This window comes from Vulpes lagopus, chromosome 6, assembly GCF_018345385.1.
Source record: "Vulpes lagopus strain Blue_001 chromosome 6, ASM1834538v1, whole genome shotgun sequence".
Classification (NCBI taxonomy): domain Eukaryota; kingdom Metazoa; phylum Chordata; class Mammalia; order Carnivora; family Canidae; genus Vulpes; species Vulpes lagopus.
In genome coordinates, this window is record NC_054829.1 from 46,675,262 (window position 1) to 46,702,728 (window position 27,467).

The 27,467-nt window shown below is 33.0% G+C and overlaps 1 protein-coding gene across 4 annotated transcripts in view; it reads left to right on the plus strand.

The window, feature by feature from the left end:
* MAP4K5 (mitogen-activated protein kinase kinase kinase kinase 5) overlaps window positions 1-27,467 on the plus strand; it is a 108,913-nt gene that overhangs the window by 48,928 nt on the left and 32,518 nt on the right. For 3 of the 4 annotated variants that reach the window (XM_041758338.1, XM_041758337.1, XM_041758339.1), the window contains exons 6-14: window positions 2,923-2,978; window positions 9,082-9,129; window positions 9,212-9,254; window positions 10,336-10,408; window positions 14,802-14,933; window positions 17,090-17,152; window positions 18,879-18,960; window positions 19,887-20,003; window positions 25,018-25,096. In XM_041758338.1, coding sequence (XP_041614272.1) covers window positions 2,923-2,978; window positions 9,082-9,129; window positions 9,212-9,254; window positions 10,336-10,408; window positions 14,802-14,933; window positions 17,090-17,152; window positions 18,879-18,960; window positions 19,887-20,003; window positions 25,018-25,096 — 693 coding nt within the window. The remainder of the gene's footprint in view (window positions 1-2,922; window positions 2,979-9,081; window positions 9,130-9,211; window positions 9,255-10,335; window positions 10,409-14,801; window positions 14,934-17,089; window positions 17,153-18,878; window positions 18,961-19,886; window positions 20,004-25,017; window positions 25,097-27,467) is intronic. The other variant, XM_041758340.1, reaches the window with a different exon arrangement.

The following is a 27,467-nucleotide window of genomic DNA, read 5'->3' on the forward strand; positions in this document are numbered from 1 at the left end:
GGCTCTACTAAAAATTAAGCTTCCAATTTTTTTTGCTTTTGACAGTTTCCCAATTTTATAGTTTATGAGACTAATCAGAGATCCTTATAAAACGATTTTTCTTTTCTTTATTTAACTGAATATGGAATAAACTCCCATTGCAACTCTGCATAGTATAAGAATTATGTGAAATATTTTCAAACATTTATGAACCATAGAAGATGTAAAAATAAGTGGTATTCAAGTTTAAATAATATTTGTAGCTTGTAGAGGCCAGATTTTAAAAATATTGATCAATAGAGCAATGGTTAAACTACACTATACCTATAATATGGAATATTGTGCAGCATTTAAAAATGAAGTAGCTCCATTTGTATTGACCTGGATATATCTCTCCAAGGCCTCTTTTTAAATGGAAAAAGTAGATTGTGAAAAAATATGTATAGCATAATCAATCACACTTAGACTTTTAAAAATATCATTTTTTATATTCACATTATGTATGAATGTTAATGCACAGCAAAATGAAAAGATAAGTATCAAATTAAGCCATTACTTCTAGGGGAGGAGAACGTGAGTGGGGCCCTTAGGTAAAATTTTGAATAATCATAAAAATGTATTGCTGTATTATTTAATTATAAATTAAGAAATATAATAATTGTCTAATTTTGTCACATAACATCCATGACAAAAAAATAGTTGTGATGGATGTCTAAACTCTGGACACTGCCTCTTTTTATTTAAAATAATATTTAATACCATATAAATATTACAAATATATAAAATATTATAAAGAGTTTTTAAAACAAGAATGAATCCTAAAGGCACATGGGTGGCTCAGTCAGGTAAGTGTCTGCCTTCAGCTCAGGTCATGATCCCAAGGTCTTAGAATTGAGCCCACTTCAAGGTCTCTGCTTGGCAGGGAGCCTGCATCTCCCTTCCCCTCTGCCTGCTGCTCCACCTGCTTGTGCTTGCTCTCTCATTCTCTTTCAAATAAATAAATAAAATCTTTGGGAAAAAAAATTAACCCCATTTTTTCAAAGAAAAGTGAGTTTTATTTTCATATACACTAGTCATTTTCTTATGTATTCTATCACACTAGAATTAATGTTCTCTTTTATTTTATCCTGTTGTTGATTTTAAAGAATTATTGGTAGACAGCGGCTCTATTCCAATCAATTTAAAATTCTTTTCTATGATTTTATGAAGAATTCTCATTTTTATGAAAAGTTTTTATACAGTTATTTTTATTCACACTTTTACAGACTGAAAACTCAAGAAAATAAATAAATAAATAAAGCTATATATCTGGCATTTTTAAAACTAAGTTAAATTAATTAAAACAACTTGAGAATTGTTTTAAGACATTAATCTAATTTCTTTATAAAATTTCTACTTTCCATTATTAAACCTGATATTTGTTGAATTAAACTAAATCTAAGAAGTATCCATCCTTGTATATTATATACTAGATAGCATAGTAATCAAGAATATCTACACTTAAAATTAACTGTTAATAATGTAGCTTCCCTTCTTTTATTAATATTCCATCAAGTTACTGAAAATCAAAATTTTATGTTCCTGTGTAGATATAGACAGCCAGTGATTAAAATATGCAGTAAAATAGTTCTCTTAAGGGAAGATTATATGTTAAGTACTTGATATGGCAAACACCACTTCAGATTTCAAATATTCTCATGGTATTAGAAAGCACTTTTTTTAAAGACGTGGGGGAAAGGCAGAGGGAGAGAGAACCCACAGAGCCCAATGGGGAGTTTGATCTCAGACCGTGAGATCATGACCTAAGCCAAAATCAAGAGTCCCATACTTAACCGACTGAGCCACTTAGGCACCCTTTGAAAGCATATTTTTTAGGTGTCTGGTTATGTACTTACAGAAGGATTTTATATTTCATACTAGAGATCTCGTTGTCAGAAGTGACCTTGGTTTCTCAGTCAGTTAAGCATCTGACTCTTCATTTCTGCTCAGGTCATGATCTCATGGATTATGGGATCAAAGCTGCCCTTCCCCCACCCAGCAGGGCTCCACACTCAGGGAGTCTGCTTGACATTCTCTCTCCTTTCCTTCTGCCCCTTCCTCTCAAGGATGCCTGCACATACACTTTCTGTCTCTCAACCCCTCTCACTCTCAAATCTTTAAAAACAAAATAAGAAGAGGGGGGTGCCTAGGTAGCTCATTTTGTTGAGTGACCACCTCTTGGTTTCAGTTCAGGTCATGATCTCAGGGTCCTAGGATCAAGCCCTACCCTGGGCTCTGTGCTCAGCATGGAGTCAGCTGGAGATTCTCCCTCTCTCTCTCTTTCCCTCTCCTCCTCTGTTCATGTCCTCCCTCTCCCTAACATAAAAATAAATAAAATCTTTTTTAAAAAAAAAAAAGGTAGTTACCTGGTTACTTTTTAAATTCTTAGATAAAGGGTTGGATCGAGCTTTGCTGTTTTGAAAAATATAATAAAGAATTACACTAAAGAAATAATAACTTGACCTTTAATAAAGTATATGTTGTCTTTCAGTATATTTCAACATTTGGTCTCTTATGGTTCTCTACGCAACTGTAATTAATTATGTAGTTTATCTCCTTTCTTGTATCTGTTTTAGAAAAATTGTTCAGAATTAAGATCACGTCTAGTATTTTCTATAGAATGTCCTATGATGTCTAGTACTATGCTTTGCACATAATGAATGCTTATATTTCCACTGACCAAAGTTGTTATAGAATAAGTCTTCCATTTTTAAAATATATTTTGATGTTCTCAACTTTACCTTTTTTTTTTGTTTCCTGTTTATAAGAACAATGTGTGTTCATGGTGAGGTCACCTAGTGTGATATGTATAGAAGTTTTATAGTAGCTTGTCATTTTTAAGGTAGACTGTTTTTAATGTGTTATATTGAAATGTATAATAATGTGGTCTCTCTTTTTTCCTAGTTACTGGGCCATTATCAGAATTGCAAATAGCCTATGTATGCAGAGAAACTTTACAGGTAATACATTTGTTTATGTGGATAGAAAGGCAGTTCTAGTTTCACAATTGAAAACTATAAAATGATGATCTGCCCTAAGGAAAAAGAGTAAACCAAATGATTTTTTATTAACCTCTCATATTGTAATTCTATAAGCCTGGAGTTCTTTCTTTCATGAATGAGTCACAAGAATTCATTTAAGCTGATGCTGGTATAAACAGTGGTGATGTCTGGTGTTCCATTTTTGTCAGGCTCAGCCCTCAGTTGCTGCAAAGCTAAGGAAAGCCACAGGTGTGAATTGGTTTTTGTGAATGAATCACCAAAACTCTCAAACATAACAAGTTGTATGAGCTTTTCCTTTAGGTTTTATGACAATAGAAGGAATTCTTTTGCATAAGACATGAAGTCTTTTACTGTTTCTCCCAAAATGAGAATAAATTAGCAAATCATAACCCAGAATGTTATCTGGAACTTGTAGTTCTGTGTGATTATTAATAAGTATCATTGATAGCAGAACCCCATTTTATAAGTTTGGTCAACATTGCATTAAACCGAAGTTTCTTTACTTCTTTATTTCAGAGCCTGTGAGAGCTTTTAGTATGTTAAACTAAACTGTGACCCTTTGATAAAGATATAGAGTATGTAGCATTTCTCCCAATTTATTTATTTTTTTAGTACCTTGAAAAACTCATTAAGAAAATTAGCAAGTAGTGATTTTGTTCATATCCTTTAAAACATTTAAATTAGGAATTTAGTAGTGATTATGTTTTTTATTTTGGTAATTTACAACTGAAAATTGTTAATTGATACTTCTATCCCTACATTTCCCAGATTGGGTAGTGAAATTGATGTTCTATATGTATTTTTCCATATTTTAGAAATTAGGGGATTCACTTGATTTAAGAGAAAACTCTAGTCATTTCTAAGAGCTGGTTTCCTCATGCTTAGGAGACATACTGTGTCAAGTCTGAATGTTAAATATATGAAAGTAAATTTCAGTATATATGTGAGTTTGTATATGTATATGTGTATATGTATACACATATACATATACGTATATATGTGTATATATACACTCACATATATATTTATATTTCTGTAATCTCATAACGTAGAAATCTACTTTGTGTTCACATAAACTATAAAACACACTCATTGCAGAGAATTGTTGACAGGTTTTTAAAAATTTTAATTTCCAAAGGTCATTGCTTTTTTAAGTGATGGATAGAGTACTAAATAGAAGTAAAAAATAAAACAAAAGCTTGAGTTTGCATTTTGACCCTGGTATATGACCACAATCTATTTTATGGTTCTAATTCCCCAAGAATAAAATGAACTTTGGTAAGGATGCCCTTCAAGATTAATTTCAATATTTTAAAATTCTGTTATGCTGACAAATTTCCACCTTTGGTGTCTATTGACAGATGAATGAATAGAGAATGTATAGTGTATATATACAAAAGAATATTCGATCGTGAAAAAGAATGAAATCTTGTCATTTGTGGCAACATAATTGAACCTGTAAGATATTATACTAAACAAAATAATCCAGCCACATAAAGACAAATAATTCATAAGTAAGTCACTTATATGTAGAACCTAAAATAGTCGAACTTAGAGATGCAGAGAGTGAAATGAATGATGATTATTAGGAGGTTGGGGGCCAGAGGGAAGAAATGGAGAGATGTAAGGCTATAAAGTAGCAGCCATATATATTGATGACTAATGTATAGCATGACAACTATAACATTGTACTGAATACTGGAAATATGTTAAGAGAATAAATTTCAGGTGCTCTTGTTACAAAAAAACCCCAGTAACTATGAATTGATGATATGTTAACCAGCTTGTTCAATAATCACATCAAATCATCATGCTGTACATCTTTATATGTATTATTTTGTTATGTAAAAAATTTTTTTAAATAAAAAGGGCAGAGATTGAATGGAAAAATTGAAGACCCAGCTAGATGCAGCCTGTAAGAAATGTACTTTTATGAAAATACAAATAGAGCAAAAGTAAAAGAAAAAGATACACTAACTATTGAAAAAAAGCTAAATGGCCATGTTAATATCAGACAAAGTAGACTTCAGAACTAAGACTACTTCTTTAAGGCCACTTCATCAAAAGACGTAACAGCCCTAAGTGTTTATGTATACAGCTTCAAAATGAATGAACAAAAACTGATAGAACTACAGGAAGATAGACACACAGTTATAGTCAGATATACCCCTCTCACAATAATTTTGTGGAGCAAGTAGGCAGAAAATCAGTAAGGATGTAGAAGACTTGAACAATGCAACCTGTAGAAGACTTGAACAATACAACCAATCAGCTTGACCTAACTGACATTTTAGTCTAACAACAGTGTGATACATATGCTTTTCAAGTGCCCATAGAGCACTTACCAAGATAGACCTTATTTTGGGCTATCAAATATGTTTAATACATTTTAAGGGATTTAAGTCATACAAAGCATATTCTCTGACAACATTGCATTAAATTAAAAATCCACAGAAATATTTCTGGAATATCTCCAAATATGTGGAAACTAAATAAAGCACTGTTAAGTAACCCATGAGTCAAAGAAGAAATCAGAAGAGAAACTAAAAAATATTTTGAACCAAATGAAATGAAAACATAATGCATGAAAATTTGAGGTGTTCCTTAAGCAATACTTAGAAGGAAGTCTATAGCACTGAACACTTCTTTAGAAAGGAAAAAAGGTCTGAAATCATTATCTTCAAATTCTACCTTAAGAAACAAACAAAAATGAAAAAAAAAATGAAATAATGAAAATCAGAGTGGAAATCAGTGAAATAGAAAGCAGAAAAATATGAGAAAATCAATAAAACCAAAATCTGATCCTTTAAGGAGATCAATAAAATTGATAATCCTCTAAGAGAAAATAAAAAATAACCAATATGTGGAATGAATATAAAGATTTTACCACAGAATCTACAAATATTGAAAGAAACAAGGATATTCAGTACCCAAGGAATATTATAAATAGCTTTCTGCCAGCTATAACTTTGAATAAATGAACAATTTCTTTGAGAGACACAAACTACCAAAGATCACTCGATCAGAAATCATCTGAATAGTTCTGTATATATTCCCACAAAGAAAACTCCAAATCAGATGATGTGGATAGATAAATTGTGCCAAACATTTAAGGAAGAAATAATGCCAATTCTACATATACTCTTCTAGAAAATTGAAGAGTAAAGAATGAATACTTCCCAAATAATTTTATGGATTAGCATTTCTCCAAAACCAAAATCAAATAATATTGCAAGAGACCAGAACTACAGACTAATATAATAGCCTTCATAGCCACAGATTCAAAACTTGAAACTAAGAGGTTAGAAAAGGTAATCCAACAACATATTTAAAAGGATAATACATCATCAGTAAGTGAGGTTTATCCTAGAATGCAATTTTGATTGGACACTTAAAAATTATTTCAGGTAATTGACCATATTAGCAAACAAAATGAGAAAACCACACGATCATCTTAAATATAGACACAAAAAGCAGTTAGCAAAATCCAACATTCATTCCTGATAAAGATTCTGACCATACTGGGAATAGAAAGAAACTTGTTCAGCCTGATAAAGAATACCTCTGAAAAACCTACAACTTAGTCATACTTAATGGTAAAAGACTATATGCTTTCCCGCCAAGATCAATCAAACAGTGCAAGAATGTCAGCTCTCATCATTTCTTTTCAACAACATACTAGATGTTTTAGCCAGTGCAATAAGAAAAAAAATGAAATTAAAGGCATCCAGATTAGAAAGTAAGAAGTAAAACTGTATTCACAGACCACATAATCATATATGTAAAAAATGGAATAGACTATACAAAGTAGCTTCTAGAACTAATGAGTGAGGCTAGAACGTTTGCAGAATTCAAGATCCATGTACAAGATCTGTTGGGTTTCTATGCACTAACAACAATCAGAACTTTTGAAAACAATACTATTTATAAAAACAACACCAAAAAATATGACATTCTTAAGGGAATGTGTATGACAGACACATAAACCCCTGCATGCTAAAAACTACAAGACTGCTAAGAAAAATTAAAGAAGACCTAATTAAATGGAGAACTATGCCATATTCATGGATCGGAAAACTCAAAATAGTTAAGATGTCAGTTCTCCCCAAGTAGATTCTCCCCTATAGATTCAGTGCAGTCCCAAACAAAATCCACAGAAACATTTTTTTTCTGTAGAAATTGAGAAGCTTGGGACGCCTGAGTGGCTCAGCAGTTAAGCATATGCCTTTGGCTCAGGGCTGATCCCAGAGTCCTGGGATTGAGTCCCACATCGGGCTTCCTACATGGAGCCTCCTTCTCCCTCTGCCTATGTCTCTGCCTCAGTGTGTGTGTGTGTGTGTGTGTGTGTGTGTGTGTCTCATGAATAAATAAATAAAATCTTTAAAAAATTATAGAAATTGAGAAGCTCAGTCTAAAATTACTGTGAATATACAAAGGACCTGGAATAGTCAAATAACTTTTTAAAGGAACACAAAATTTGAGAGCCAACAGTAGTTAATTTTAGGACTTCTAAAACTATAATAATCAGAACTTGGTGGTATTGGCTTAAGAGTAGAAAAGTAACTCAGTGTAACAGAATAGAAAGTCTAGAAATAAATCTACACATATATGGACTGCTGATTTTTGACAAAGTTGAAAAGACAAATCAGTGAAGAAAGTATATAGACTTTTCAATAAAGGTATTGGAATAATTGGACATTTATATGCCAACAAATGAGCCTTAAGCTGTAGTTCCTATCACATGTAAAAACCTAAAAGTAATCATAGATCTAAATATAAAACCTAAAACTAGAACTTCAAGAAGGAAACAAGAGAAAATTTTGGAGTCTTGAATTAAGCAGAGCATTTTCAGATATAACACGAAAAGCATGATCCATGAAAGAAAAATTTGGTAAATTAGATTTCATTAAAAATGAAAACTTCTATTCTTCTAGAGACACTGTTAAGAGAATGACAAGAGAAGCTTCAGACTAGAAGATATTTGTAAAGTATATATCTGATCAAAAACTTGTATCCAGAGTACATAAAGAACTCTCAGAACTCAGTAATAAAAAACAACAGCCCAACAAATAAATGACAAAAAATTTGAACAGATGCTTTCAAAAAATGGCTAAAAATTAAACAGACTTACCTTAAGAAGGTTGGTGAGGTTATAGATTAACTGGAATTTTCATACACTGCTGGTTTCATTATAAAATGGTACAGCTGCTTTGGAAAACAGTTTGGCAGTTGCCTAAAAGTTTAAATTTATTACCAATATAATTCAGCCATTACACTCCTAGGTATTTATCTGAGGGAAAAAAAATCATACTAATACTTGTACATGAATCTTAATGGCAACTTTATTTATAGTAGACAAAAACTAAATAACAATCCAAATGTCTATCAATAGGTGGATGTGTAAACAAATTCTGGTCTGTACAATGGAATACTACTCAAAAATAAAGAAGAATGAACTCTTGATATATATATTAACAAGGAATCTCAGATTAATTATTGTGAATGAAAAGGACCAGATAAAAAAGAATATATAATTCAGTTTACATAAAACTCTAGAAAACTTAAATCTGTAATGATAGAAAGCCCGATCAGTGTTTGTGTCTAAGAGGGACTTTTGGAAGTGACGGTTATGTTCATTATCTTGATTGTAGTGATGGTGTTACAGTAAAATATTTTTACCAGGAAATGAATTTGAAATCTTAAAATACAGTAAACGTTGATTAGTAAAAAGAAATTCTTGTAAGTTTTCCCCCCAAAAGACATTCTAGTTTTTCTTATTCAGTGAGAATTTAAGTAGGATATATAGGTGTTAGGGCACCCGGATGGCTCAGTTGGTTGCACATCCCTACTCTTAGTTTTGGCTCAGGTCATGATATCATAGGTTGTGGGATCAAGCCTCGCATCAGGCTCCACATTAAGCCAGGAGTCTGCTTGTCCCTCTCCCTCTGACCCTAGCCTGTGTACTCTCTCTCTAAAACAGTTAAGTAAATCTTAAAAAACAAAGATGATATAGTTGGTAAGTTTGCAATTTTGCTAATGAATACTTTTTTTTAACTTCCAGGGTCTTGCCTATTTGCATACTAAAGGCAAAATGCATAGAGATATCAAAGTAAGTTCTTTTAATATACTTAAATTGATAATTTTATTAGGAGTTTTTTGCTAATTTAATAGTATTTTTATTTTTGTTTTAGGGTGCAAATATTTTATTGACAGATCATGGTGATGTAAAATTAGGTATGTTACTTCATGTTCCTCACATTATTTCCCAAAAAGATTTAGTAAGATTTCAAATAAGAATTAACATTATAGAAGCTTAATATTAATATCAAGAACCCCAATAATGTTCATGTTTTGATCTAGTAATTATGTTCTGAGACTCTGTTTAAGGAAATTAATCCTAAAGAAAAAATCTGTATTCTTAGAAGTATTAATTATACATTATTTATAACAAAAAATTACAAACATAGGGCTAGCAATAGAAAAACTTTTAGAAAAACTGGGGGCATCTGGGTGGCTGAGTCAGTTAAGCATCTGACTCAGTTTTGGCTCCAGTCATGATCTCAGAGTGCTGATATTGAGCCCCACATCAGGCTCAGTGGGGAGCCTGCTTGTCCCTTTCCTTCTATTCTTCCTTATGCTCTCTCCTCTCCCTCCCTCCCTCCCTCCGTCCCTCCCTCCCTCCTTTCTCTTCTTTTTCTTTCCCCTTTGTGTGTGTGTGTGTGTGTGTGTGTCTCCTAAATAAATTTTAAAAATCTAAAAAAAAAAAGAAAACTGTTAAAAGGTAATAAATCCACTTACGGAACATTATTCAGTCATCAAAATTAATAGTTAAGGAGAACAAGAGTAGATTTCCTGAGATGTTAGTTAAATGACAAAAATGAACTGTATATATATATATATATATATATTTAGTTTTTACAGTCCTGTGTAACAATAAAAACATTTATATAGAGAAAAAAAGACTCTTTAATAGCATCAAAATACTACCCTAGTTGTGTTAGAGTAAAAGGCATCCAGGTGGGTGGTTTATTTATCTTTTTTTTCCTAATTAACTTCAGTGTGCTTGTAATAAATTTTTATTAACTTTATTATTTATAAAGTATGTTTCATTCTAGTAAAGTGCCAAAAAAATGTTTTTCTTTAATGAATATGTTACAAACCAAACAAGAAAAGATTTAGGAATTCAATTTATACACATTTCTCTAGCATTACTGTCTGACTTCTTAATAAGGGCATGCCTAAGGGTGAAATTTAGAAATGTGGGTGATTTTATTGAAAGAATTAAAATTTTATTCAATTTTTTTTCCCTTACTAGCTGACTTTGGCGTGGCTGCAAAAATAACAGCTACCATTGCAAAGAGAAAATCTTTCATTGGCACTCCCTACTGGTAAGATATTATTATGATTGGATTTGTGCATTTTCATTTCTTCAGAGTTGGTGGTCAGCATTGATACTTAGTGATACAAGTGATGGTTGACTGAAAGTCTGGAGATTTGCATGCTCCATGATACTGTTGTACTTCTGATTGGGTTAGGGAACTTTGATACCATTTTTATCGTCCAGCTTTCCAACTGTGTTAAAGTACTAATAATTCCTGCTGTCCCTAGGATTTTGTATTAAGAGCATACATAGGTATGAGATTTTTCAAAAGAAAGACTCTTAATTATAATCTCTTGTTGTTTTAGTACACTTTCTTTTGGTATTGATTCTATTTCTTGTTTAAAATCTATAAATGCAACAGCCACCTTTCTCAGTGCATCTTACCAAGTAGTGACAGGATGATCTTTCTAAAATACTGCTTTCATCAATGAAGACAGGTATAAGAATAATAGAAAACCTAGTAATAAACCTTAACAAGTAAAATAATTTAGTGAATATTATAAAAGGTGACAGTTAAAGTTTGTATGAAAGGTTGGATTTTTGAATATGCAGTGTTTGGGTAACTTACTATTTGGAAGGAAATTTAAAGTCGCTTCATACCTCATACCTAATGCCAAAATAAATTATATATGGAAATAGTTAAATATAAAAGTGAAACCAAATGAACTATCCGTGCCTATCTGCTTTAAGAGTTGAGTAAGCCAGGGCGCCTGGGTGGCTCAGTCATTTAAGCATTTAACTCTTGGTTTTGGCTCAGATCATGATCTCAGTGTCATGAGATCAAGCCCCATGTCAGGCTCCATGCTCACCACAGAATCTGCTAGAGATTCTCTCCCTATCCCTCTACCCCTCTTCTTTCTCACTTGGTCTCTCTCTAAAATAAAATAAATAAATAAAATTTTAAAGGAAGAGTTGAGTAAGCCTTTATTGGCATAAAAGCATAAAACATTAAAGGGAAAAATTGATAGATTTAACTACGTGAAAATTTAAAGGTTCTGTACATTCACTAGCTTGAACAAAAGTGAAAGGCAAATAACAAATCAGGAAATATCCACTAAAATATAACAAAATAGGTTTAATATCTTTAATATAAAAGTTCTTAATAAATCAATAAAAAATGTTTCATTAGAAGCAGAGTTAGTAAAATAATACATATAAGATATGAAATATGGGCAGCCACGGTGGCCCAGCAGTTTAGCACCGCCTTCAGCCCACGGCGTGATCCTGGAGACCCGGGATCGAGTCCCACATTGGGCTCCCTGCATGGGCTCCCTGTTTCTCCCTCTGCCTGTGTCTCTGCCCCTCTCTCTCTCTCTCTCTCTCTCTCTCTCTCTCTCTCTGTCTCTCATGAATAAATAAATAAATAAATAAATCTATCTTTAAAAAAGAAGATATCATGAAATATGAAAAATGTCTCCCCTAATGATGACCAAAAAATGTAAATTAAATGAACAATTCTTTACTATCAAATTGGAAAATATTTGGAATCATGGGTAATACCTATCATTATCACTAAATATTTGACAGTGGAAATGGAAATTGGTAGAACAATTTTGAAGGATAATTTGGCAATAATGTTTTTCATAAGCCTTTCAAATGTTTATATCCTTTAGTCTTAATTCTGCTTGTAGTAATCTCTCAGAGAGACACACAGATTATTATATAAAAAGCTTTATCACAGTACTTTAATAATAAAAGATTGAGGAAAGGTATATACATACAAGAAGAATTAAAGAAATTATGAACATTTATTCAGATCAATGGAATGAATTGCTGGGATTAAAAATCCTCTTGTAAAAGGTGAATGGTCAGTGGACAAATTCATGATATACTATTATTCAAAAAAGCAAGATTAAAAATAAAAATAGCACATGTAAGATTAAAAGCAGCATAATATAATGCCATGTTAAGAAGATGGGTGTATAAATAAAATTTCCGGATGTAAATATGTGAAACAGTGGCTCTTATTGAGTGGGATTTTTGACATGTTTTCTTCCATATATTCCAAATTCTCTTTATCAACACATATCAATTATAACAGAAAAGAAGCCCTAATAAATATAACTTAAATAAAAGTTAAAACATAGCTAAGTTAGATTACCTATAGAATTTCCTTCATCATATGCTGATTTCCTTCCTCAGTCTCTTTCTGTGACTATCCCCCTCTTTCCCCACAGGAACATTATCCTCTAGTCAAAATTTGGTTTTTGTACCCTAACTATATTAGGTATTGTTTATTACCTCGCTAGTATATCTATCATCTCTGTTTATCTTAAGTCCTGCCCTGTCTTAAAAGTGGCACATACTCTGCCTTTCTTCACCCATGGTAGCCAGATAGATCACAGCTCTGCTTTCCACTGAGCCAGGAATTGCAACACTCCTGGTCAATTTGGTGCTCCACTTACCCACCACTAACTGATTCTTATATGCTTTCTCTAGGTTCCAGCTCAGCTTTCCTCTCTGAAACTTACTCTTAGTCATTTTGTTCCATAGTAGTGATTATTTTCTTCTATTTACTCCTATATCCATTTTTATGTATATAGTATTTGCATATACCAGGTACATCTACATATTAGTATTTTTAGTATACATATTTTATATCCTTAACCACCTTTAAGTTGAGAGACATTGTGCTATGTAACTTTTTGTAATCTAAATACCTATAAAAGGAACTTCTAGGGGCTCTTGGTTGGCTCAGTTGGTTAAATGTCTGCCTTTGGCTCAGGTCATGGTCTCAGGGTCCTGGGATGGAGCCCCACATCCTACTCCCTGCTCAGTAGGGAATCTTTTTTTTTTTTTTTTTGAGGATTTTATTTATTTATTCATGAGAGATACAGAGAGAGAAAGAGAGAGAGGCACAGGCACAGTCAGAGAGAGAAGCAGGCTACATGCAGGGAGCCCTACAGAGGACTCGATCCCAGGTCTCCAGGATCACACCCTGGGCTGAAGGCAGCGCTAAACCACTGAACCACCCAGGTTGAGCAGGGAGTCTGTTTCTCCCTCTCCCTGTGCTCCTCCACCCTGCTTCTGCTCTCTCTCTCAGATAAATAAATAAGATCTTTAAAAATAAATAAAAATAAAAGCAACTTCTATCTTATGGATATTTAATATAAATATAATTTTAAAATAGTAAACATTAAAAAGAGTATTTCCCCTGAGTATTATTTATACTTTATAACTTCAGATGGCATTGTTATATACCAGTGAATCCCAGAGAACTCCAACTCAGCTTCTAAGTTGACCTTCAATCTTAGGTAAATTTATAGTTATTTAATAATAGCTCTACTTTAATATCCACAAGCATTTTATACTCAAATCAGTCTCTTCAGTCAATCCCTTTCATTCCGTCCCCTCTGCCACTGCCTTTGAAAAGTCCTTTATCTATTTTTCCTTGTATTTTTGAAATAGTCTTCCAACTCATTCACTGGAAGTGAGAGTTTTTACCTACTCTCAAACTGTCTTTCATTTTACTTTGAGTATTAGATCAAATTTACCTCCCAAGATTACCTACCCCATTTCACAAAACTTCTTGTATAATCAGTAGGCCTTTCATTATCTAGCTCCTACCTCTGAGGTTCATTTTGCAAATACATTTTAGACTCTCTCAAACTACCTGTGGTGAACAACCAATTTTCTAAAATTCCCTGCTTAGAAATGAATTACTAAAAAATGATCATATATTTGGCCGAGAGTTAATGCTCTCAACTTCTGTACCTATCATAGACTCCTAACAGTTTATGGCTCTGTGTAAGACTGTAGATCATACATTGGGTAGTGCTGTCCTATTACCTTTCCAGGTGTTCCATGCTCTTTTCTGTCTCCCACATTTACACTTGTTTCTCCTGACTAAAATATTGAGGCTCCTCACCCTGCCGTAACCCCCTGATGATTCATTCTCAAGTCTCACCTCCTTTGGGAACATTTCTGACCTTCATGGGGATTTAGGTATTCTTTTCCCGTATATGGCAAGATTCACAAAACAGAAACTGAAGTAAGACAACACAGTTTTTCCTAAGAGCACCAGTCTTCAGAGAAGATCGAAGATTTTTAAATAATGAATTTTAAAAGAGTATTTCTGTATATATGTGATACTAATTCTTTCCTAGTAAGCGTCTATCAGCCTCTTTCCCAGTTATTTAACAAAAAATAGCAGATTGCCTATCATTTTAAAAACTAAGATATTGGGCAGCCTGGGTGGCTCAGCAGTTTAGCGCCACTTTCAGCCCAACGCGTGATCCTGGAGACCCGGATCGAGTCCCGCGTCGGGCTCCCTGCATGGAGCCTGCTTCTCCCTCTGTGTCTCTGCCTCTCTGGTCTGTGTGTGTGTCTCATAAATAAATAATAAACAAAATCTTAAAAAAAAAAAAAGCTAAGATGTTACATCCACTGATTCCTTCTAGGATGGCCCCAGAAGTTGCCGCAGTAGAAAAAAATGGTGGCTACAACCAGCTCTGTGATATCTGGGCAGTGGGAATAACTGCGATTGAACTTGGAGAACTTCAACCGCCTATGTTTGATCTTCATCCAATGAGGTGTTCTCACTATCTACAATTACACAACTATTTATAAAGTCTTTGGGGAGAATGAAATATTGATAACTTGGGTGTTCCCAGCTCATTTTCAAATATGTCACAATAGTAAAGGTGTTGTAAGGAACCTAGGGATAATCAATTGAACTTAACACCTGCTCTCCTTTGTTGCTGTTCCTAAGGTAGCATAGAGTGAATGGTCTGTACTATTCGAGGTTTTTCCATAAAACAAATCTCCTTTAATAATCATACAAAGACATAGCAATTATCATTTAAAAAGTTTCTTTTAAGTCTTGGAGCACCTGGGTGGCTCAGTCAGTTAAGCATCTGCCTTTGGCTCAGGAGTCCCACCCACAAAGGGCTCCTTGCTCAGCAGGGAGCCTGCTTCTCCCTCTGCCTCTGCCTGCTGTTCCTCCTGCTGTGCTCTCTCTTTGTCAAATAAATAAAAATCTTAAAAATTAACAAATAAATTTTTTTAAGTCCTTACATTGATTCTTCCATCAACTGAGTTTCTTTTTCTGTTCTAAGCAGAATTATAAGTAAATGATAAAAGACGTAGATGAGATTTTTTTCTATTCTTTTTAAATTTTTTTTCTTTCTCTTGTCAAGGGATAATGAAGAAGTAATTATGTCTAGCATAATTATTATTTACATTTTAGGGCATATGTCTATTAGAAAAAATATTTGAGAGCCTTTGAAAGGGTTTTTAATATTTTCAAGGAAAAGATAAATTGAGCTAAAATTTGAACTTTTAAAGTAAATAGTATAAAGTTGAAAATCAACAGTGGGGAATGTGTTCTTCTAACATAATAGCGGATTAGTGTATATTACATAAGGAATTCATTTAGAGATTCTATAGGCAAAAGACATGGTTTATGAGCAAGTACCAGATACAAAGAAACTTGGAAAACTATTTGACCTCACAAGTAACTAAGGATACACAAGTTAAAAGGTATCTACTTTTAGCTGGAATGCCATTATAAGTAGAGACCTTCAGGAAAATAATTTGATTTTGCCTGTTATGGGCAATACAAATGTTTGATTGATTCTACTACTTGGAAAATTATACTTAGGAAATAATCCAAGAAAACAAAAAGCTAAGAATTATCCATTTCAGGTTAACAAGGGTGAAAAATTTAAATGTCCAATAGCTGGTGAATTGGGTTTTTAGTTTTATTTTTAGGTTGGTGAATTGTTAAATTTTTAGGCATTAAGAGCAGCTGTTACATATGTATAATCCAAAGCTACATAGAAAATTGGTTATTAGTGAAAAAAAGTAATATTACCTAATATTATTCTAATAATTGGTTATATAAAGACTAGAGAAGAGCAGAAGATTTGAAATAATGACTCAGGGTACTAGGAATGTAAACTTTATATATGAATCACTTCATTTTTAAAAGAGAAAATATCTTTGGCATTTAAAAAAAAAAGACTAAGGAGTTTGCTTAGAAACCCATAAAGGGTTTTGTAGGAAACACTGAAATACAGCATTTTAGAACTTCCTTCTTAAATCTTCCATCTTTCTGCCCCCATAACCATAGAAAATGAGTCAAAGGTGAATTCACAGAGAAAGTCTTCTTGCAGGTTGACTTTTCTATCTTTCATTATAAAAAAATGTGGAAAATTTTTTGTCCAAATGAGGGGAAAAGACTAGGAAATGGATATAATTTGCCTATACCCAAAATAATTATAGAGACAGATTGTCCATTAAGCATACAACCAAATGCTGGAGTAACATGGCATCTCTGTGTTACAGAATGATCCATAATTACTACATATACTTATGTCTAAGGTACAATGCTAGTTGTATAACCTGTCTTATAGCTAGGAGAGGTTTTCTGTAGAGTATCTAAAATATAAAAAATTTAGTTTTCAGGGGCACATGGCTGGGTCACTTGGTAGAGTATGTGACTCTTAATCTCAGGGTTGTAAATATTGGGTATAGAAGAGAATGAATGAATGAATGAAGTCACATCAGTAAACTTTAAAAAAAAGTCTTTTTTAAAAAATTTAACTTACATATTCCATACCAGTTTTTATCAGTGCCTACATATTTAATAATTTGTATAAATGTATTACAGAATATTCATTCTGATTATTAGATGAAGTAGTAAAAGTATTTCAATATTGCTCTTTAACTGAAATTTTTATTCCAGGGCCCTCTTCTTAATGTCAAAAAGTAATTTTCAGCCTCCAAAACTAAAGGACAAAACAAAATGGTAAGTTAATATATATAGATTTCATATATATATCTGGAATTTTACAGATGAAAAGGAGACAGGTTCATTTCCCTTATCTTATAGATGATAAAACTGAAGCCTGTAGCTATTAAACAATTTACCTGAAGTTATATATCTAATTTATTTGCAGAGTTGTGGCAGGGATATAGGTTTATTTCCTTGACAGTTCCAGTTGCTTAGGAACTTAGAGTAACAAGGAATAGGAAGAAACCCATGTCAATCCAAAAGATTTTTATTATCTACTGCTCTGGTAAAACTCTGATCATATTGTTAGAGTTTTGGAAGCTTGGATAAGAGGTGTGGGAGAAAGCATTGGATATGAATATATTAAAATTCTGGAGATTCATATCTTTGCCTTGTATTCTATTCTGTTAATGATGTGCTGACTTTTATGGAAGGTGGTACGAAAAGGTTTCCCAGGTACCATGACACTTTATGACTGTTGACTTTTTCTGCCTTCCTTACCTAATAGTCAAAAAGGTTATTATTTATTTTCATCCTAATCTCTTTTTTCTCTTACTAAGTAAAGCAGTTTGCCTCTTCTTAAAGTCCATTAGGACATCTTTAATTGGATGACAAAGTTGAAAATTATTTTTCTGATAATGTTTTCCCATACATTTAATAAAAGAAACCATGCAAATAAGTTTCCAAGCTCTTAAATTCAGGAATTCTTCATCTAGATTTAATGGATTTCTCATGCGGGGAGAGTTCTGTATGTATATTCATTCTTCTAGGGAGACAGTCCGTATTTTGTTTCAAATTCTAAGAGGCCTGTCCCCCAAACAGGTTCTAAACTACTTTTTTATGTTTTATTGGCCTGTTTGTGCAAAGTATTACTTAGGAGCCAAGCCATTCTGGGGATGATGCCAGTAGTGAAAGGAAAATCACTCTGGAAATAAAGGAGTTTATATCCTACTGTAGCCTGTGCTCACTTCAGCAGCATATATATATCCTGCTGTGGCTGTATTCTTTTATGTTGATATGGATTTCTTCCTAATCCTTGTTACCCTAAGCTCCTAAGCACCTGGAACTGGAGGACTTTATAGCAGGGATGATTGGATATTCATTCAGGAATGAGTGACTACTAGCTGTTATGGCTAAATTCACAGATTCTAGAGCAGTCATTGTCATTGGAGTACATTTTCCAGTCTCAGGGTACTCTATTGACTCCATGTTATCTTCACAAGTCACCAAATATAATACAGTGATTTGATTTCTCGACAAGAGAACTGTTATGTGGTGGCTGTCATTCCTTAGAAATTCAGTGACCTTTTAAGATTTAAATAGTCATGTATATTATCCACTATCCCTCGATGCCATTCTTCTGGTATAGGAAAACAGTTATATTTTATATAAATTAACCTTTGAGAAAAGGCCATTTTGATCCGAAGTGGCACCTAGAACACAAGATTATAAATCCTATAAATGACACAACTACCCATTTCTAGTTTTTATTGTATTTTTTAGAGGTATGTTGCTGTTTTATTACCTAATTTCATTTTACTTAATAGATAAAACTGACACCTGTTTTCAAGAAATATACTGTGCTTTAAGTTTTGTTTTTTGGCTTATGTAGAGCTAAGAAGCCTAAGAGAAAAATTGTATGTTTCAGACTTTCTAACTTCTTATAAACTAGTTTTATTTAGTAACACCAAAAAACTAATATTAGTGAAATATTTTTGTACATGTCTCTCTTTATTTGAAGGTCATCAACATTCCATAATTTTGTCAAAATAGCACTAACCAAAAACCCCAAAAAAAGACCAACTGCTGAAAGACTTCTGACTGTAAGTCAATTTAAATTATAGGGGAATTTTCTGTAGTCATGCAGTAAGTAGGAATATCACTTGAACAAAAGTATTTATAATTTTTTATATAAAAATTTAGTGATCTCCTACTGCAGGGGTCAGCAAACTTTCTATAAAGAGCTAGTAAATGTTTTAGGCTGTGGGGCCATACGGTCTATGTTGCAACTACTAAATTTTGCCATTGAACCACTGAAGCAACCATAGACAGTATACTTGAATTAGTATTGCTTTAATACTCAACACTATTTATGAAAAGAGACAGTGCCCCAGATTTTCCCCATTGGCTTTAGTTTGCCAATCCCTGCCTAGAGAAAACTTTAAAAAATGTTGCTATCATCTTTCTTGGTTTCTTATGTAAATTTATAGAATGCTCTGTGTCTTTATGTATTATAAAATATTTTTATATTAGAAAAAGTTAATTATTACAGTGGTCTAAGGAAACCTTATTTAAATGTAAAAATTGAATTATATGTCTTTGTGCATTTATATAATATTACGGAGTTAAATGTATGCAAATTTGGAATACATTTACTTGTTTCTTATTGTGATATGGACTGTACCTCAGTATTCATTTGCATACTTTTCACTATAATGACATGAGTAATGTATGTCTAGTTGTTATAGCCAAGGTTGTAATTTTACAACCTAATGTAGATCAGATAACTTAGAAAAATTATTCATGTTATAAGCTTATTCCACAAGAGTTCTTTAGTTTGATAATATGTGATTGTGGTTTCTCTGATAAATATTTTTACTAAATACATTCTCTCATTTATTTGTATTACTAGACTAGCATATTCTTGTCTCTTATAGCTACTGTATGAAAAAGCACAGATAACATTTTCTATAAACCATTGATGTAAAAGCATACTCATGAAATTTTATTTTGTTTTGTTTTCACTTAGCATACATTTGTAGGGCAGCCAGGTCTCTCTAGGGCCCTAGCAGTTGAGCTGTTGGACAAAGTGAATAATCCAGACAACCATGCACATTACACTGAGGGAGATGACGATGACTTTGAGGTAAAGAGTGTTTGCAGTCTAATATTTGAAAATAAATGTTTAATATGGTCTGAGAGTTTGTTTTCTAATTTATTCTTTTAGTTGTAACAGATTTAGCCACAAAGATTAATTAGCAATGTAAACTTAACTTATCCTGCATATAATTAACAGTTGATAGATACTTTAAAAAAAATTGCAGTATAACATACATAACATAACTGATTGACACTTTTTCTGGAAAGAACGAGGATTATTAATCTAATTAAAACTACTGTCATTTTATTTTCATAGTTGATTTGCCCAAAATTATTAAGAGGTGGCCAAGGTTTAGAATCAGATCTTTTTACCCTCCCAGAAATCCAGAAGTGCTTCCCTTCTCCCTAGATCTCGGGTTCTGAAGTGAGAGTTTGATCTTTCTCTAAGGAGAAAGGACATCTATTTCTATTTCTAAGGAAATAAAAGTTTTTAGGAACATTGCTTTGGACCAAGAAACCAAAAAATTTAGAGCACATATTTTTCACAAAGGAGACTCTCTAGAAATCCAATTGGTCATTTTCTAGTTTTCCTATTACGTAGATTATTAACAGGAGATAAATAATTTTTAAAAATTGAGATTCCCAAAAGAATTTTATCCTTTCCAATACTTGTTGAAGACTATTATATTTTATATTATTACATGTAATACTGTTCCGGTGTTTTCCTTCCCTGAAAATACTGTAAAATATTTTTGAATATATTCTATTTAACAATAAAACCTGTAAATCAGGAATGAGGGGCTTCCTGCTCATTGGCAGGTAACTATTATGTTTGTATGACACGACTGTACTTTTCCACCAGTCTCTCTTCCTCTTTTTTTTAGGATTTCTTTTTATTTCTGTGATTCTCTGAATTTGTCTCGTCATTTCTCTTTATGCCTTTATTTCCTTTTATATCTCTACCTCCACTCTGGCAAGACTATAGAACCAGACTTTTTGTATTATTATTTGTTGGAAGAAATGTTCTACTTTATGTTCTTAAGTTTTGAATTATACCATGTAAGTATCATGATAAGTACTAACACTCATTGAGTAGTCATTGTGTATCAAGTGTTAGGCCAAATAATTTTCACGCTAACTCATCTAATACTCAAAAAACAGTCCTTTGCAACAGATTCTATTTTATCCACATTTTATAAATGAGAAAAAATAAAAGTAGTTTGCCCAAGATCATATGGCCAGTAAGAAGTGGAACCAATATTTGGATTCAAAGCAAAATAACTCCAAAGCCTATTGTTTAATTAATATCACACCATTTCCATGTATGTATTTAATAGAAATAGACATTAAATAATCTTTGAAAACTAATATTTAAAAACTAATCATCACTGCCTAGTGTATGTATAGTATAGTCTTTGTCATTAGATACTAATGAATATTTTGTTGAGTGTTAAATGAACTTTAATTGAAAAAAATGGAATAAACTAGCCATTCATAGATATTTTTTACTTAAACCTTCATTTAAAGATTTGTAATAATTAAGATTTTAATCCCTTAAATGATTAAGAATCATTAAAATTGTTGTAGCTTAAATATGGAATTGATTTTGCTTGATTCCCCAATTTGTCTACACTGGTTATGCAAATAACCAGACTCTTTATTCCTCGCGTTATTTTGCTGGGCTTCCCAGATCCACTCTCCCTTCTTGAGTTCTCCATTTCTGTTTAATGATATCACCATACTTTTCAGTTCTTGAAATCCTCTGCCTTCATAGTTGGGAACACTGTGTTATATGAGATTCACACTGTCCCTACCTTCAGAGAACTTCTGGTATGGTCTCAAAGGAAACTCAGGAATACCAACAAATAATTTACAAGTGTGGTAACTGTTATGGAATGGGAAATATGGTGTGCTGTGTAGCCATATTTTATGGGTGGGAAAGGACTTGCTGAAGGAGTGATATGTAAGTTGAAAACCTGAAGGAGAAATCGAAATTAGAGGAAGAGAGCAATCAGAATTGTTCTGAGCAGAGAGAATAATAACATGTTGGAAAACTAGAGATTAGAAGACTATATACTTGAGAAACTAAGGAAAGTCTGGTTTGAGTAGAAAACAAGGTAAGGAAAATAGTGGGAGATGAAGTTACAGAGCTTTAGCTAGCCGTTTTAAAAACTTGGGGCTTTATCTAAGGTGGTAGAAGCCATTAAAGGGTAAGGGAATAGTTGTATATGCATTTTTTTAAAAGATCTCTATGACCTCAGAATTCCATTTCTGAAAATCTTTTAAAAGGCTGTTGAGGTCATCTAGGATAGAGATCGGTGGTATTTTAGACTAAGAGTGGAGAGCAAGGATGAAGAAAAGTGGACTAATTCAAGAATTCTCTGTGAGAGTTGGGGATTTGATGAAGATGTGAGGGTGGGGGATGAATAAAGATTTGAGGTAGGAACACTAGAGTCAAACCAGGTTTGGAAAGAAAGATGAGTTCAGTTTTACGTATGAGTAATTTTGAGGTTGCATAGGAGTTCCAAACAGAGAGGTCTCATGAGGAATTAGATAAGTGGTTATACATCAGGGAGAAAAGTTTAGACTATAGATATAAATTTGGAAGTCACTAAGTATAGAAGTAGTTAATACCTTAAGGAGTAAATGTGATCACTCAAGAGAAGTATGTAGAGTGAGAAAAGAAAAGGCCTAAGACAGCATCCTGAGATTTTTCAAAATTTAAGAATCGAATTGGCTAATGGGCACCCGGGTGGCATTGGTTAAGTGTCTGACTTTGGTGTCAGCTCAGGTTGTGATCTCAGGGTCGTGAGATCAAGCCCTGTTGTCCAGCTTCACACTCAGCAGAGTATGCTTAAGATTCTAATTCCCTCTCTCTTTGTCCCTCTGTGCTCTGTCTCTCAAATAAATAAATAAATCTTAAAAAAAAAAATCAAGTAGCTTAAAAGGAATGGCAAAGGATTGATAAAGACCATTAAAAGACAGAGGGAAAGTTTCAACAAGAATATTGCCTAGAAGACAAGTTTAAAAAATCTTTGGATTTAGGTGGTAATGCTTGATTACTTTTTTAAAAGGATAATACTCAAATTATAGAGGTGAAACTGGATTGGAGTGGTTTGAAAGGTAAGTATAGCAATACATTTATGCAAGTTAGTTGTGAAAGGGAGAGGTAGCATGAACAGTAGCTGGAGGAAAATGAGTTGGTGGGGGATTTATTTAATTAGGTATTGTTTATGTGGGGAAAGTAATTTTAAACAAGATTAAATGCTTATAAAAAGGATCCAACAGATAGAGATAGGAAAGATTTAAGAGAAACCAGATGATTAGGCAAAGTCTCTGAGAAAGGATAAAAGGCTGGAATATAGACTATGAGACACTTGATTTTAGGTAATGAAACACTTCTCTTGTGTTAGAGAGGAGGATAGTTGAGATTTGCCACTAAAAGATATCTTCTATTTGATGATTCCAGTTTTCTCTGTGAAGTAAATGGAAAGGTCATCTCTTGAAAATCTGAGGGAAAATGAGTGGGTTTGAAGAGTATGGAGAGAAGGTGCGAAATAGTAATTGAGGAGAATGGTTGGGTTAAATGATTAAACAAGTGTTTGTGGGCAAAGCTGAAGCCACAGGTGAGATGAATTTTCAGTGTGGTCTGCTGAGTGACTTTCCTCCAGTAGTGATTGGTATCCCCGTATAAACACAAAGAGTTAATTTAGCTTAATTCAACCATGGTTGTCATTTTGGCATGAAAGAGTACTGAAGGACAGTGGGGCAAAGGGAATTTAGGATATTGGCAAGAGATTGCTGGAAATTGTAGACCATGAGATACAAACTGGATAGGAAGAAAAGTGAAGACCAGATAAATGCTGATGGAAGGTAATAAGGTAATGGGTCAATGGACTTGGGATTCCAATGTGAACATAAAATAGTATAATAGGAGTGAGAGTGAGCTCAAGGGTGAGAAGTTTGGAGCATTGTGTGGGTTTGAGTATCAGAGCTGATGGCAAGGTCCAGAGTGTGATCTTAGGAATCGAGAGTGTATTGAAGTCTGGGAGTGTCTTTAGCGATGAGGTCAGAAAACTTAAGTCCCAAACAATGGGCTGTTGAAGTCCCTTGGTATGATAGTGGGTCTTGAAGTAGAGGAAAAAACACATGAGCCACTATACATCATGTGAATGAGAGTGAGTCATTAGAAATTTGGTAGGTGGCAGTTGAGCTGAAGGTATAGTTTCAAAGGATCAGGAGCTTATGCAAAAGGGTATAACGTAGCAAGCTTCTCACTTGATTTACTACAATATGCTTACTCAGTCTCCTTGCATCCAGTATTCCTCCCCTCTGTACCTTTTGACATTTATCCAATTCCTCTTAAATCTGACTCCGAAATACGTTTTTGAAAAATCACCAAAAAATTTATTTGCTGAGAAAATGAAATTGAGAGCCCTTGGCTGACATTTGGAGTCTTTCATGATCTGGCTCTTGCCCAGTCTGTCTGTCCAGCTTTGTTATCTCTTCACTTAATCTTCACTGAAGCCAAATAATAGTCAACTCCAGTCCCCCTGAATGCTACAATTTCTTTTTCTTGCCTCACTTTATTCACATTCTCTCTGCTGTCTGGAATGCTTCCCACACTGCTACACATCAATGCCTACTGTCCTTCAGGCCCAGATCAGATTACAGCTCTGTCATGAAGAAATCCTATACCCCTTCAGGTGGAAGTCATTTCTTTCTCATCTGGGCATTATTAGTAATTGTTTTAATGAATGGCCTTCACCATTTTCTAATCTTATTAAGTATTTGTGTGTCTTAACTGCCTAGACTATAAACTCCTTGAAGATAAAATTTATCTGACTTTCTTTGCATCTTTTCAGTATTTTATACAGTATAAAAATGGCATAAATGAGTAACTTTTAAAGTATCTTAGTGTTCATTTTATTATGTTTATCCTATAATTTATTAGTAGGTAGTCATGTTTGTTAGTAAATGATCATTTAGTTGAAAAGTTTGACCTTTTAACTTTATCATTGAAATTTTTTAAAGTGTGTATATTATGCTTATATTCACAGCCCCATGCAATCATTCGTCATACCATTAGATCTACAAACAGGAATGCCAGAGCTGAACGGACAGCTTCAGAAATAAATTGTATGTGTTTGGTATACATTTTCAGTTGGTGGTTTTGGAGGGTTGAGCTGAGTGTTCTTGTGGGTCTTTTGGAAAAATAAAATTTCAGACTAACTGAGGCCACATGCTTTAACATAATCAGAATACCTCTAAAATAGAGGTGGTTTCTCTGGTTTGTAATGGAATTCTGTTGTTTTTTTAGTTAAATGGTTTTTATGTACTAATTATAAAGGTAATGAATGTTCGTTTTAGAAAATTTGTGAGAGGAAAAAAATTAACATTACCCATAATCTCATCACTGGTACCAACCCACAGATAATATTTTTGCTAAATTGCCTTCATCTTTTTCTATGGCTGAATTTATGCATGACTAAATTTACTTAACATAGAAGCATTTTCAATATACTGGCTTAGCCTTTATAACCATTAAAGATTGCATCTTTCTTCAATGTGATATATTGTAGTTAAATAGTTTCCTGTTGGACATTTGGGTGGGTGAGTTTCAGTTTTTTTTTAGTCAGGTTAACAGGAGAATGGAATCTTTTTCTAAAATATATACTTAAAAGGGGAAATTGCTATTTATTCAATAAATTAATCATTTACAAATATTTTATATTAAGGATATTTGTCATTTTTAGCCAAATTAATTTAGAAGAACAGATTTACAAAGAAATCTTCAGTATGAGTATATTGACCTAAATGCATATTTGCTTCAAAAGATATTTTTAAAAGTTTACAGTAAAATGAGATTAAAAACTATAAACAGTAATGGAGGAAGATAATTTATTGAATGTTTAAACTAATTAGAATTATTGCAGATGAGCATTTTGTTGAAGTCTGAGTTTACCTGAACCCAGATTATTTTTAGCTTTCTGGATACAGCTTTGGAAGTATCTAGGTCAGTGGAGAGTTAGAATGTCCTTCCCATATCAGTCCATTCAATCAGACCTTTTCTTAGTTAAACCGGTAATTCAAGATTTTATCTCTTTGTTAGTCCCAGATTGCTGATATTTCTTATGCTGTCTTCTTATATAATCCCAAGTGAACTCTCTGGACTTCAAATACCATACAGAAAAGTAGCAAAGTTGCTATTCCATTTTAAAGCTATCTTTATTTTATGCAGGTATATAGGTATTCAGTTAATATTGTCTAGCTTATCTATATATTCTTCTGTAGCTTTTGGATTTTGTGTCATACTTAGCAAAGCCTTCCTGATTTTTTTTAAGCCTTCCTGATTTTAAGATTACAAAAGAATTCTATTATTTTTCTTCTATTTTTACAGTTTCACTTTTTTAATATTTAAATCTTTGATATAAGATATTAATTTATTTGGTAAGAGGTATGAAGTACAGATTTAGCTTCAATTTCTTTTTAAATGAGTATCCATTTGTCAATGCTAATTATTAAAAACTTAGTATTTTTAAGTGGATTTGACATACCACCTTTATGATGTACTAAATGACCATAAATATTTTTTGATTCTTTCCAGAAATTGTCATTGCATTAGTATGTCTAGTCATGTGCCCATAGCATAATTTGATCATTTTGTCTTTATATTACCTGTTAAAATCTGTTCGGACTAATCCTCCTCCTATTCCCCTCACTGCCCCCCTCCCCATACATATCTTGTTGCTGTTCTTTGTTATATTTGGCTATTTATTTTCCTACATACACTAAAAAATCAGCTTATCTAGTTAAAAAAAATTCTCAGCATTTTTACTGAGACTTCATAAAAGTTCATGTATTAAGCTGGGGAGAGTTGACCCCTTTATGATGGTCTGTCTTCTTAACTAAAATAGACTTTTTCAGAGGTAAGCCCAAGACTTAGTTCTTTCACGAACCCCCGGGATACTCATTAACTTCATGGAGTAAGCTCTGTGTGCTTCACGTACCAGAAAAAAAAATTACTAAAGTTGAAGGTCATTTTATTTGTGATTTCTCTTTACATTTTCTCAAGTCTTCTTTTGTGTCTGTCCAGAACATTTTATAGCTTTGTTTTTATTTGTTTAATAGATGTTATAGACACCTATTCTTAGTTTTCTGTTTCATTTAAATTTGAACTGGTAACTTACATACAGTAAAATGCATAGGTGTAACATATGATGAATTTTTAAATAGGTATATACTCAGGAAACTGCCACCCAGATCAAAATATAGAATATTATCAGAAAGCCTCTTCCCTCATGCTGCTTCACAGTCAGTGCCCTTCTGTCTTCTTATATCCCCCTGCCCTTTCCAATGCCCAGGCTAATCACTGTTCTGTTCACTTACCACCATAGATTGGTTTTTACCTTCATCTGGATCTTCAGATAAATGGAATATACAATTTGTACGCTTTTTGCTTGTTTTTTTTTTTTTTTTGCTCAACATTATGTCTGTGAGAGTCATTCAT